The sequence below is a fragment of the Lissotriton helveticus genome, chromosome 10 (assembly GCF_964261635.1).
Source record: "Lissotriton helveticus chromosome 10, aLisHel1.1, whole genome shotgun sequence".
NCBI lineage: Eukaryota > Metazoa > Chordata > Amphibia > Caudata > Salamandridae > Lissotriton > Lissotriton helveticus.
This window is the reverse complement of record NC_136071.1, coordinates 26696278-26710653: the sequence shown is the minus strand read 5'-3', so window position 1 is coordinate 26710653 and position 14376 is coordinate 26696278. Positions and strand designations below refer to the sequence as shown.

The 14376-nt window shown below is 44.7% G+C and overlaps 1 protein-coding gene across 9 annotated transcripts in view; it reads right to left on the bottom strand.

The window, feature by feature from the left end:
- FLNA (filamin A) overlaps nucleotides 1–14376 on the bottom strand; it is a 539816-nt gene that overhangs the window by 21433 nt on the left and 504007 nt on the right. For all 9 annotated transcript variants that reach the window (XM_078664611.1, XM_078664615.1, XM_078664617.1 and 6 more), the window contains 6 exons: nucleotides 12055–12216; nucleotides 11431–11634; nucleotides 10829–10981; nucleotides 10372–10494; nucleotides 9831–10097; nucleotides 9101–9238 (listed from right to left, as the gene is read on the bottom strand). In XM_078664611.1, coding sequence (XP_078520737.1) covers nucleotides 9101–9238; nucleotides 9831–10097; nucleotides 10372–10494; nucleotides 10829–10981; nucleotides 11431–11634; nucleotides 12055–12216 — 1047 coding nt within the window. The remainder of the gene's footprint in view (nucleotides 1–9100; nucleotides 9239–9830; nucleotides 10098–10371; nucleotides 10495–10828; nucleotides 10982–11430; nucleotides 11635–12054; nucleotides 12217–14376) is intronic.

Here is a 14376-nt window from a genome sequence, read left to right as displayed (position 1 = left end):
TTTCGGAATCAACTGTTTGACAGAATCCATCAAGGCATGGACATACCTTCCCATCAGACAAGTTGCGTTGGTTGATTTTAACGCCATACTGGCTGAGGAGAAGACCTTCTTGGCAGTTTGATCCTGTTTCCTGGATTCTTTATCCCCAGGAACCTGCGGAAAAGCACCATCAGACCTCTTTGAACAGGCAGCCTGCACAACTAAACTCTCAGGCAGGGGTGTGTGTTGACAAAAATTCAGGGTCACCAGGTGCAACTCTATACCTCCTCGCCACTGTCCTAGAAACTGCAGGAGCAGACAGAGGCTTCTTCCAAACCTCATAGATGGGTTCAGATAACGCATCATTAAAAGGCAACATTGGCTCAATAATAGAGGAGGGTGAATGAAGAACTTCAGTTAAAAGATTTGGTTTATAATCAGCAGTGGGCAGAGTAATATTCAACAAATTTGCCGCCTTTTTGATAACAGTGTGATAAGGTACCACATCCTTTGAAGGCACATTTGACACTGAAGCCAAATCCCACTCAGGAGACAGTTCAAGCCCACTGGCCTCACCCAGGTCCTCAAAAGGATCTTCAGACTCCTGTAACTCTCCTTCCTCCATTTCTGCATAACGATATTGATCTTCCACCAGAAGTCTCTGGGCTTCTCTCCGTGACCTTTCCTTCACGATAGACGTCGAAGGATCCGGAATCTACTCCGACGGGTTCGGGGCCGGCGTCGAACCCGAAGTCGGATGAGGTCGTTTCACACAAGGTCGAGCAGAATCCTGCCTCGGAGTCGTAGGCACCGGCGTCGATGGAACCGGCGTGGACGTCGTACGCTTCGGTGTCGACGACACAGGTGGTGTCGGAAAATGCCAATGCGGTGGTAGAGCCGGCATAAAAGGCATGAAGGGCGCAGGAGCATAAGCCTGGGGAACACCCAAGTTGAAAGCCATAGGACCCGTGGGACCAATAGGTGCACCAGACGGGTACATCGCCCTGTAATAAACACCAATTCAAGAATTGTGATGGATCCTGACCTGGAGCCGGAAATTCTGGATACGGTCCTCCGGGTTGTTCCCGAGGAGGCGGAGTCGACACGACGTCGACCTCTTCATAGAGTCCGGGAACCGGGGTCGACGAACTCGCAGGCACCGGAACCTCGGCCTCACCAGCCCCCTGCTCCTCACCTTCATCCTCCTGACCAGAAGGATTGGATGGATCTGGAGAATGGACCTGCTTCGGTGACTTGGGCGAATTCGGATGTGAAGCCTCACCAACAGAGTCATGATCCTCCGACGCCGAAATCTCCACTTCCTTATTAAGAAGTTTGACCTGTGACTTCGGCCTCGAACCAGAGTCCTTTTCTGAGTGATGATGTGACTCATGGCTCCTCTTGTGTTTTTTCCTCGAGGACCTTGAAACATGAGCTGAAGACTACTCCGAGCGTGACTTCGATCGAGACCTTGACGATCGAGATCGAGACTTCGAAGCTTTAACTTTCTTACTCTTCAGTTTTGCCACGAGGAGTTTAGTCTCCCTTTCTCGTAGGGCCTTTGGGGTCATCTTCTTACAACAAGGGCAATCCTCGACGTCATGGTCGGAACTCAGGCACCAGACGCAGCATTCATGTGGGTCGGTAATAGACATTGTCTTGCCACATTCTCCGCAAGCCTTAAAGCCAGTTTTCTTTGACGACATCTCGAAGAAAATAGATACAGTAATAATAGAATAAGAGTAACTAAGTTACTATGAAGCTACAGTACGATCCCAGAAAACCGTTAGCGTCGACGACGCGGAAAAAAGGGAACTGATGTCATCGCGTGGGCCTATTATAGGCGTCGGTGACATCAGCGGAGTCGCGAGCGGTGCCGTGCCTCTATGACGTCCAAGTCCACGTCGGCGCGAAGCTACGAAAAGAATTTCCGAATGTTGCTGGCGCAAGGGGATATTCACAAGGTGAGGACTCCACACAGCAGATGTATCTATCAGAATTCATATGCTTTGCACTTTCAGGACTACTTCTGAATAGGAGATCTTGCAATACTTAATGAGGCATTCAAGGCTCTGACTTAAGAGACCAAAAGGAAAAACATTACTTACCGTTAACAGGAGGTTTGCAGATTGCAGTGCTGTAGATTATTATACTGTGCACACTCATGTGATCTAGTGTTTTGCTTGGGACAATAAGTTTTCCTCCAAAGGAATTTGGGTTTAGAGGTAAACTGTGGCACCTTCCCTGAAACCAACAACACATCAGAAAAAGGCTCCCCTAAGCGTGAGTTCTCTAAGGATAAGTATGTAACGAGGCAAAGTCAAACTGTCAGCCTACTCGAGGCATTATTGCAAAAAGTGCAAATGTCCATTTAAAATCCGCCTTGGTGCATTATGCTTGCATTCTGGAAGGTGGGCAGGGTACATGTAATCTACAAACTGGAAGCTGAGTGACAGGTAACCGTGCTTCTAGCATGTGCAGTTTTAGATCACATGCTGTGCGTAGCTTGAAAAAGCTTATGCATCGGCGTGAGATCAGAGATGGAAGTACTCTGGAATATAGTTTTTAGCCCAACTAACTGCTCTGGTCTTTTACTCTGGACAGAAGACAATGTGGAGCCGTACAAATATTGGCTAATGGAAAGTTTCCTAGTAATGCCATTGTGTCCCTCTACTTGCGAGTTGAATGTGCCAGACGTGAGACACTAAGGCTATATTTGGCATTGACATAACATCTGGATGCATCCAACAATCCACCTTGCCAAATCAACCTTGGAAGGAAAGGTTTCTTGCATATAATCCTGGTTCTCTTTCAGGGAAATCTCCATTGAAATCATAACGGAATAGTCCCGCCCAGGTTTGATTTAGCTACATATAAACAATCTGTACAGCGGAATAGTTGCTTGCATTGTTTTTTGGTAGCATAACAGATATAAACTACAGATTCTCCTAGAAGTAAATCTGCGACAGCTGCTTTAATGAGGAATATTCCCACTGCAGAAATATGCAAGGCGGCCCATGGAGATTTCACACCTGTTTGAATTATTGTCTCAAATAAAATTATGTAACAGATGCTCAAGTAGGACAACCCTCCTTGAGAAATCTTTGCTTAATTCCTTCTGTTGGTCTTCTTTCTCCTCTTCCATCAACTTTTTAGGTATGGGCTTGCTACTGTATTCATCGTTTACGATGAATAATGGAGATCCCTGAAGAAGGCAAGGTTTTTTACCTGTACGCCAGGGTCTCCTTCGGAGGAATCTCCACTGAAAATCATGAACCCTCCCTCCTTCCAACGGAAGGGGCAAAGTCGTCATTTCATTTATTATCCTCCATCTTTCAGAAGAGCTGAGTTTAAGGCCATCTGCAGGCCATGATGAGATACTGGAGGCCATTTGCCCTTAAAGGTGCAGTGTCAGTTTTCCAACTTGCATAGCTACAGCCTATGGGTCTACATTGCACAGAATCCTTCAACCCCATTTCCTTTGAAAAAGGTTTGTGGGTTAGGTTTTTAAAGAAAACCTGGTTGCTGGTAATTATCCCATTTTATAATTAATGTGGTCTTTTTATAAGTAAACTAAAGGAATTTGCCAATGAGGCCTATTTCATATACTGCAATGTTTTAAAGAGTCATGTTCTTTGCCTTCCTGAAGTAAAGTGAAGACGTACACTAAAGATCCATTTTAAAGAAATTCTCTGGGATCCTGCACATGGGTGGGACGATTCAGTGATCAATGGCGGTCCCCTGAAGGAGAAATGGGGAGGCAAAATGTAGTTGTGAAAATGCAATCAAAAGTTGCTGTTTTCTTAATGAGTCTAGTCCAGTCCACATAGTACAATGGCCCGTCTAACATTGTGTTTTTTGTTTCTGCTAGCAGATTGGGGGAGGAGGAGGGCGGGAGTAAAAAAAAGGAACTGTATGGACTGAGTAACCTGAAAACAATGCTACCTTTGGAAAGAACAAACAAGTGTGTGTGCAGTACTGCCATTTCCTTGTGTACTTGCACAAGGTGTTCCTCAATGTTTGAATTTCACTCAGAAGTAATGGCTACAAGGAAGACTACCTTTCGAGAGAGAATTCGTAGAGGACCAGGGTGTAATGGGTCTAAGGCTGCCCACTCAAGCTTGAAGGTCAAACCATGTTGCACATAAGAACCAGAGGCATTGTTGCAGGGAGAACACTTTAAACCTTCCATAGAAGCTTTAAAGCCAGATTTCAAATATTTACTGTCCGTTTTGTAGATAAGCAAATCTCACCACCAATCTGCTTAATGCCGCCCCTGGCCAAAGACTCTTCCTGACTACAAGAAGACGAGTCAGATCACACCCATAATCAATTATCCTAAGCTCGTCCTGACCAAAGCCTTAAATTACCATCAGATATTCAATCTGGCCTGGCAATAAAACTTTGAGAGAGGCTAAGAGGCCACCCAACTAAACAATCACTAAACGCGTCCTGATCAACTATCATTTAGGAATCACAGCTTTGATTCTGAAGCAGGTTACTACTGAAAACTTTTCACACTTGGACAAATGTTAATCACTCCTGCAACTGTAGTTAGACCTAGTGGCAGCGTTTGACAGTTGATCACCAAAGACTTCACACTTGAACGCTGCGTAGACGTTTGAGACAAGGTCCAACCCTGGCTCAAATGGTCCACGACCCGCAGATGCATATTAGTGAATAATGGAGATCCCTGAAGAAGGCAAGGTTTTTTACCTGTACGCCAGGGTCTCCTTCGGAGGAATCTCCACTGAAAATCATGAACCCTCCCTCCTTCCAACGGAAGGGGCAAAGTCGTCATTTCATTTATTATCCTCCATCTTTCAGAAGAGCTGAGTTTAAGGCCATCTGCAGGCCATGATGAGATACTGGAGGCCATTTGCCCTTAAAGGTGCAGTGTCAGTTTTCCAACTTGCATAGCTACAGCCTATGGGTCTACATTGCACAGAATCCTTCAACCCCATTTCCTTTGAAAAAGGTTTGTGGGTTAGGTTTTTAAAGAAAACCTGGTTGCTGGTAATTATCCCATTTTATAATTAATGTGGTCTTTTTATAAGTAAACTAAAGGAATTTGCCAATGAGGCCTATTTCATATACTGCAATGTTTTAAAGAGTCATGTTCTTTGCCTTCCTGAAGTAAAGTGAAGACGTACACTAAAGATCCATTTTAAAGAAATTCTCTGGGATCCTGCACATGGGTGGGACGATTCAGTGATCAATGGCGGTCCCCTGAAGGAGAAATGGGGAGGCAAAATGTAGTTGTGAAAATGCAATCAAAAGTTGCTGTTTTCTTAATGAGTCTAGTCCAGTCCACATAGTACAATGGCCCGTCTAACATTGTGTTTTTTGTTTCTGCTAGCAGATTGGGGGAGGAGGAGGGCGGGAGTAAAAAAAAGGAACTGTATGGACTGAGTAACCTGAAAACAATGCTACCTTTGGAAAGAACAAACAAGTGTGTGTGCAGTACTGCCATTTCCTTGTGTACTTGCACAAGGTGTTCCTCAATGTTTGAATTTCACTCAGAAGTAATGGCTACAAGGAAGACTACCTTTCGAGAGAGAATTCGTAGAGGACCAGGGTGTAATGGGTCTAAGGCTGCCCACTCAAGCTTGAAGGTCAAACCATGTTGCACATAAGAACCAGAGGCATTGTTGCAGGGAGAACACTTTAAACCTTCCATAGAAGCTTTAAAGCCAGATTTCAAATATTTACTGTCCGTTTTGTAGATAAGCAAATCTCACCACCAATCTGCTTAATGCCGCCCCTGGCCAAAGACTCTTCCTGACTACAAGAAGACGAGTCAGATCACACCCATAATCAATTATCCTAAGCTCGTCCTGACCAAAGCCTTAAATTACCATCAGATATTCAATCTGGCCTGGCAATAAAACTTTGAGAGAGGCTAAGAGGCCACCCAACTAAACAATCACTAAACGCGTCCTGATCAACTATCATTTAGGAATCACAGCTTTGATTCTGAAGCAGGTTACTACTGAAAACTTTTCACACTTGGACAAATGTTAATCACTCCTGCAACTGTAGTTAGACCTAGTGGCAGCGTTTGACAGTTGATCACCAAAGACTTCACACTTGAACGCTGCGTAGACGTTTGAGACAAGGTCCAACCCTGGCTCAAATGGTCCACGACCCGCAGATGCATATTAGTGAATATTGGAGATCTCCCCTGCCCCTCCGTCAACATGGTGCTCCGCATGGTTCAAGGCTCAATTCTAGTTTCAACCTTATTCAAACTCTACAAGGAGCCTCTACACCAAATCCTAAAAACACTCATATCCCCACCACCCTAAGATACTGCCTCTCAATAGTTTATTTTGTGTGAGTGAACGAACAACTCTAGCAGCAAGGATCATGGCTGACATGTGAACACTGGAGCAAATAGTTATCATTTATGCTTAGCAATTTTGCACACTACGTGTTTAAGTGTGGCAGTGAAGCAAAAGTGTATAAAAAGATCCTAACTGATCCATAGGGTATAGCCTAGGGAACGTGGGGGTTCAGTTTATGTATGAGTTTGTGTTACTAATCAGTCCACATTCAGCGTCCCGCAACATTGATTTGAGTTTGCCATTGCTTTTCTTGTACATCGGAGGACTCAAAAATTGGTTGTCCGTCCCTGGCAGGTTCTCGGCTAGGAAGTGTCGCAGGATTGCCCAAAGCCACATCTCCTGTGCCTACTTTGACAACTGAGAATGCACCCCCCCCAACCCCCCTTCGTTTCTGTAGGTAAACCAGTCAAGCACAGCCAGGAAATATGCCATAGAGCCAAACAGTAGCTGTGAGCAGCCAAGGCCAATGACTCTGCATGTGCATATGTAGCTTGATTCAAGACTAATTTGCCCTTATTCAATACTTCCTGGAAGTGTTTGTCCTCTGAGAAGTTTCTCTAAGAAGCGCTGAGGGAATCCCAACAGGTTCAGATCTTCCCAGTAATGCTGCAGCCACCTTAAATCCAGTTGTAGCTGTACCAGATATCTTGCCCACAGAATTAAAGAGCATGTTCTTATGGGTGAGCGGTAGAAGATGGAGACGTAAAATGAAGCTTCTTAACCTGCAACACAATCCCTGATCACAGGATGATCCGCTCTGAGGAAAAGAGTCTTGCTCTGGCGTTTTATTTTTCTTTAAAGGTCGAGCTGGCGAAGATTTGGCCAAAACAGGCGTCAAAAATTGCACTGCCAGAGCAAGCAACCCAGAGGCCAATGGCAGAAAGATCTAGAGGACAAACAATGGTGTAGGATCTCAAATATCACCAAGGTCACTGTAGGTGGAAAAGGATGTGGACAGTAACTTTGAAGCATCTCACCATAAAACTTCATTAAAGTTTGCAGGTTCCTCGATTGTGGGGATACCCTTCAAGGTGGAGAATCAGACAAAAGCAGAGTAGCTTCTGACAGAAGACTGTGGAATGTGAATGAGATCTTCTCTCCAACCAGGAACATTACATCAGTAAAGTTATTTTGAAGTCTTCTAAAAGGCCTTAATTGCCTAGGAGGACTTTTGTAGCATAGTTCATAGAGGGTGAGGATTGAACCACTGGACTGATGAAAACTAGTTGGAGAACTGGTTAACGGTAATGACTCCTGCATCTGAAGAGAAGCAGGAGGAGCATTTGAAAACCATGAGACAGGGTCGTCTTTGGAGACGGAGTTGCTGAAAGACTGGCCGAAGGAATTACTTCACAAGCTGGTGAATATGTGCTGGATACCCAGTCCGAAACCTTGCGCAGTCCCCTCTGTTTCAACCTCTTGACCCACTGGTCATTAAGATGACATCTGCAGGACGCAGAGGTCTTGGACCCCGAGAGATGCTATGCCTCATATGGAGAGTGCATGACAGACGTGGACGATGGTGAGGTCAAGCAGGAGTGATGCTTGGACAGCGAATGCAGGCATTGTACGAGATCGTTTCTTTGATGTTGAACAGTGATTCAACAGGGAGCCTGCCGTGACAGCAAACAGTTTGCAACTGTCCTAACATCAAACAGGAGCAGAGTCTTTCTGGATTGATGCCTTCACTCATATCCCAATGGAGAGAACTGATGGGGGGGAGGGGAGGGGGGGGGAGGACCTTCTCCATGCCCTCCAGATCTCCTGAAGCAGATTCAGAGATTACCCCTGCAGGCCTGGAAGCATGATTTCCTACTCCCATGACATTGGAGTGAACCTGGACATTTTGGACAATACAGACAATCCTTAGGATTGTCTGATCAGCAGAAAATGCAGAGGTCATGGGGTCAGATTGGGCCTTTTCCCCAGATGGGCCCTCCACAAGGAAGACATTTTGTGAAGCAAAAAACACTTGCTGTCTTGTATCTTTTTTAAAGCACTCTAAACGACCCAAGATGTTGAGTAAAGAGTTTTAACAGTTCAAAAAGGTTTCCAATATGAAAGGAGCTGAACAAGAGCTCAGTGCTGCAGCATGCAATTTCTAGGAAGATGAAAAACAGAACCAACCTAACACGCAACCTGTGGGGTTTGATGCGCCACTCAAAAAAGGTTATTTCTTTAAGGCAAGTCAGTTTTTTCAACCTATTTCGATGGCAGCCTATCTGCTAACCATGCCCTGCTTTTTCTTTTAAAAATGGTTTGTGAAAGTGGTTCCTAGTGAATCTTAATTAGGGACTATATGATAAGATATCCAGGAGGCAACAGAATCCTTTGATATACATCTCCCAATAAGGGAGCATGCCCTCAAGACAGGAGAGGATTCCGGTTTTATTGAATCTGGTAACTCCAGACGGCAGAGGAAAGACTCATTTCGGCTGAGCAACAGGCTCTGTCAATCTAAATTAGCGCCATTGTGTGTCACATTATACAGCACAAAGCTTGATAAACAATGCTTTGAATTTCTCCCTTAAATTCACAAGCTTTATTAACCTCTATGAAGTTAAACATTTTTGTAAAATACCATTCAGTGCAGTAAACGTATTTGTGATGCATACAAGGAGACAGACATCCTCCGGGCTGAACGTTTCAATGGGTAGGACTATAGATTAGGTAAAACTGAAGTGGACCCATAGGGACATGATGCATATGGGTAGAATTACTGTAGAGTGCTATTTCAAGAATGGCAAATCACCATACAGACAATTACTACCTACCAGGCTCCTGGACAATGTAAGACACCCCACACGAACCATCCTTCCTGTCCTCAAAAGCTATCTCTGCCTTGCTGGGACCCTCCACAGCGATTGAGAGGCCTCCAGCACCAGCCTCACGCGTCCAGATGCTGAACTCCGCTGTGGATGAAAAGGACAGTTTACTCCTCTCTATGTACACTATGCACACTAGGAACACTTCAGGAAAGTTTACAACACCGTTTTCAAATTGTAAATGGATCAGTAGAGGGGAACCATGCAAAGGAGTGGCAGGGCAGGATCATTTAGAACTAGTTTTGGGCTAGTGCACACACCATTCATATTGTTAAAACCCAAGCTTCTATTTAAGGGGTAAGGGTAACGTGCCAACATTAACCATTGGGAATTAAATCTGAGTCTAAGACCCTAGTACCCAACAGTGTTTAACTTCCTACTGCCAAACCCAGCCTACCCCATTTATCCAGATTTATTAGTTCAGCCATTCCCCAAAGAGATTCTTTAATGCACTTCCAAGCAAGACGAAAATGCAAAGCTAGAAAAAGGAACCCAAAATGCAGCTAAAACCAAGGGGATTTAAATACATACAGCCTGATCCCCGCCACCCGTTCCAGTCTGGTTGCTGTAGTGCACTAGTTAATGCCTTGACGAGTTTAATCTGCAGTCGTGCCCGTTACTCCCTTCATGCAAAGAACTCAGAGGTACCAGTGGCAAGCTTTAAAATTGGTCTCTGTACCTGGCACGCCGGTCTCTGCTCTTTCCAAACCAGGTCCGCCTGCCCGGACCTTGTGGGCTCCACCTTCGCCCAGTGGCCCCACAGTGAACTGGAAGGGGCTTCCTGGCACATGCTGGCTTTTGTACTTCACGTTGACGGTGTGAACTCCCATCTCGGTGGGCACGAAGCGGATACAGTAAGTGTTATTGTCACCCTCCATGATCTGAGCATCATGGATCTTCCCAGAGGGACTGGTCACTTGAGCAGTCATTTCGTGGATATCAATCTCTGCAAAGATTGAAAGGAAAGTCAAGCAAAGACTAAACATGGTAAATCAGAATTGCACAAAAATGTATTCCTGCTAACCAGACAAAGAAAATTAAATCTAGAGAATGATGAGGGTCATTGGGGTGCATGGGAGAGTTCATAGAAACGCCACCTAAATTGGACACCCTAAAACTTTTCCAAGTGTAAACAGCAGAGCCAAGAAGTAGATGGTGGAATAAAACAGCAAGTGAATCTAGCGCTCAAGCAGGGGCCAACAGATGGCTGAGCAGTTTACCAGGAATCTTCAGGCTCAGGTCACACTGGCTTCCGATATTGGCGACCGATGGAGCTCTGCGCTTGCTGGTGATGCTTTCTTTAAGGCGTCCTTCACCAGTCACTTTAACGGAATAGGGGCTTCCTGCAACATAAACCAAAGATTCAGCCATAATATAACATTTTATTAACATCAACCTTGCCACTGCATGGTTTCATAGGGCTTTAACTAAAGTAACTATTGCCCAATTTAAGGGACTGGTTTCATTGACCTTGGAAAGAAAAGGGACAGTCTCCACCCTGCCCAGATACACAATTTTGAGCTGCAGTCACCGATCTAAGGAGCCTGCATGCTCCTTGTGGACGTTTCAGTCTGGCTACACCCAATACTTTGGTCAATCGCCTCCTTGTTCAGCTTCTAGCACTGCACAGATCCCATTAGTGAGAGTTCTCCGCTCCTAGGGTAAAGAAGCACGTACCAGGAACATGCTGGTCTGCAAACTTGATGGTGATAATGTAGTTGCCGGGTTCCGTGGGGCAATACGTCACTTTACAGGTGCCATCTTCCAGATCTTCGGTGTTGATGTCTACTTTGCTGGGGCCTTCAATGGACAGACTCAGCCCACCATAACCTGAAACAATTAGGAACCAGGCATGACAAACATTTTGGATTATCACTTCCAACGTAAACTGGGAGGTACTGGCCCTCAGTGAATATCTGTTACAGCAGCTACATCACCTGAGAGTCCGGTCAACCGTTGAGGGGGACCAATAGTGCACATCATTTATAATTGTCCCAGAAGAGTAAGGTAAAGTGGTAGAGTTTTATTACGTTCAAAACATTGCAATTTCAAGTTCTTGCTATCAACATGATTAAAAACTTCTAAATGGATTTGGTCTCTAGAGTTATTGTAATTGATAGGTTGAGGGTCTTTTTCAACAACCCAACCTCTATTGGCCGGATGGCGAACAGAGTTATCCAACACAACATGTTCACTCTAGAACTTTAGATTAAACGTCACCAGTTATGAATACTATAACATCAGCTTAAAATTCTCATCTTCTTTGGGGACCTCAGTACCTGCTTCTCTTGTGTCGATGACGAACTCTGAGGTCTCAAAGGTGCGCCCTTCGGTGAGGCCAGGCCCAGAGACACGCACACGACTGGCATCTCCGATCTCAGACTGGCTGATCATGACGGTGATGGGGCTGTTGGGGATGTGCAGACCGTTCTTCTTGATGCTGACCAAGTGCTCGCCTATTTCCTTTGGCACAAAGGAGATTCCTGTTTGAAAAGAAAGGGGACAGAAGTCAAAGAAGCGGAGTACATTGATCACAGCTTGAGGCTCGAAGAGAGTTGGACACTGCCTTGTAAGATACGGGCTCCAGCTATAGGACCTAAGGAGGAATCTTCCAAAACCCTGCTTCAATTAAAAGTCAATTTTGGTTCATTTGAATGGCAAATAAAGAGTGACGCTTAGCAAGTACGTTCTGCAACCAGGACTTTTTGCCGCCCAAGATACTACGGACTCCATTTTCATCAAATCGGTTGAAGTGACAGACACCCTCCCAAGACCCCCCACCATAACTTTCTTCCTAGCTTCAAACCGGTGCGGAAATAAAAAATAAAATCACAGAACCATGCCTCCCCTTAGCACCAATAAAGGTCTTCAACAGTAAAGCATGAACATTGAGTTAACTTTACCAATATGGCCATTGCGAAGCCTCTTGAGCACACAGGGCTCTTCTCGGCCAGAAGGTGAGGTCACAGTGGCAGTCAGCTGGCTGAGGTCTGTCTCAGTGATGTTGAGGGGAATGTCTGCTGTGGAACCCACCTTCAGCTGGGACATGCGCATGGTGTCATCACCTGCAAAATGGACAGGAGAAAAAGATGCATTTTTTTTCTGTCCATGCTACTTTATGATCTCAGTACTAGGCATCACTTATTTAATCCATGACCAATTTCCTTTAATGTCATAAAATGTAACTGCTTTACACTTCATTAGTGCATGTGGGCTTAAAGATCCAAGTAAAAAAAACGTCAGTCTGAGAAAAGCTTTGCATGCCTAATCTTGCCCTACTGAAAAAAAATGAATCTCTTGTGGAAGACATTTTTTATTGTTTTCATACAGAACTGGTCTGCAAAAACATCCTATATGGCAAATGCCCCCACCTTCTCTCATTTAGGAAGATTCCTATGCGTCAGAAGATCTGGAAAGCTTTCTGCAATACATCTATGCAACTGGGCTCAGCTATGCAGCTACAGGACTTTGCTTTTAAAAAAATGTATAGGCATCACCCCCAGTGACATCCGTCCCAAATTTCCCTCCTACAGAGACCTGAACTAAAAGACAGCAAAGCAAGTAAAACTACAAAACACCACAGACAACGTACTGGTGAAGCTTTCCCTTGGAGTCCTGTGGCAGTCAAAGGTAACTGGACAGTATTCTCTATTGCGTACTCTTTATTGCCACAATATTGTGGCACAGTGAGGAAATGGTGTATCATATGTTGTGGCTGTGTGACTTCCCTGTGTAATACACTACCAACCACTTTAAGACCAGTTTGGTTTCGTTTGTTAAATCTTAGCTCAACCCTGGGTAGCTGTGGCTCTGAGCAATCAGGCTTACACAAAGGAACAAGCACTTAAAACAGCACCAAAACAAGAGACCAGAGAAATCCAACACCACTTTATAAAAATGTTAGATTTTATACAATTTTTACCCAATAACGAAAAGATTCACCGGAGGTTGCCAGAGAAAGAATTTACAACGTGGAGTAAAATGGTTTACTCAACTGCAAACAAGTGTCGTTGTTCAAAGCAAAACACCAGACTTCACAGTGCGTGGACTGCAAGAGACACTCGCGGCACGAGGCATGGTGCACCAACTCTAAAGATGTACGAAAAAGTTACATGTCCAATCTTTGTAGTTGTGCCAGTTCTCTTACAGGGCTCAAGGAAGATGGTAAAACGGGGTCAATTCCAAAGACCTTACCTGTAGGGAGAATGGAGAGCGGCTTATGCATTTATTCAAGAGTCCACTGGAAGAGAACTATGTAACTATTCCTTCGCATCTAGGGTGATCCGCGTTTAGAGTCAACTGAAAAAGATTAGCATGTGCACTTCTCTAATGAGCAGCAAAGAGAAACATCTAGCCCTAAACTATCCAAAGATATTCAGCAAGTTTGGCCCACTTGGGGACCTGCTCTTGAGTCTGCACCGAGAAGGTCTAGTTAAAGTATGTAAGGCTCTGCAGACAGGCACTTTATGTATGTTCGCGGTAGATCCATTTCTCAGTAATGCTGCATTAGTGGCCTCACCTCTCGTTCAATGGAGTCTGGGCTTACTAGACTTATGCTTTGGCGATGGAAAAGTAGACAAAGATATCTTCAAATAGTGGAGGAGAAGGTTTAATTGGAAAATAGCAAAAAGTAAAAGGCCCACAAGAAAGCAAAAAGGAGAATCAGTCTACTCCAACTGCTGCCCAGGCAAACAGTGGAGCAGAATAAACAAGAGCCCGACAACAATGGAACGCCGAAAGCTAAACAATCAGAAGAACACTTCATAAACTCATAATCTGGAGTAAAAGTGGGGGAGCCAACAAATTAACAGGAAGTAAACAAACGGCCGGCTTTGGCTCAGAGCCCATGCATGAGCTGAGCCGTGAAAATACCTGGCATGAAAATCTGACAAACGCGCTAGACAGAAGGTTTTATCAAAATCCAAACCGTGCTCAACACGCAGAAGCACTTCACCTTAGTACATCAATAGATCACAGTACTTCCAGTTTTTAAATGTTAACTGAGAAACATTCCTGCTCCCACCCTGGTGACAACGCTAGGAGTGTACTAAGTGGTAAAGCAGAGGTCGTGCATTGTAGGAGGCCTAGATTCTCATCAGATGGAGCAACGTTATAGACCAATTCAGAGGTTTGTGTACAGCGCACATCCTGAACTCGTGCATTTGAAGGTGCTCTATGTGATGAGCAAAAAAGTAGGCCCTTATAAAATAGTATTGGCCTAGAAA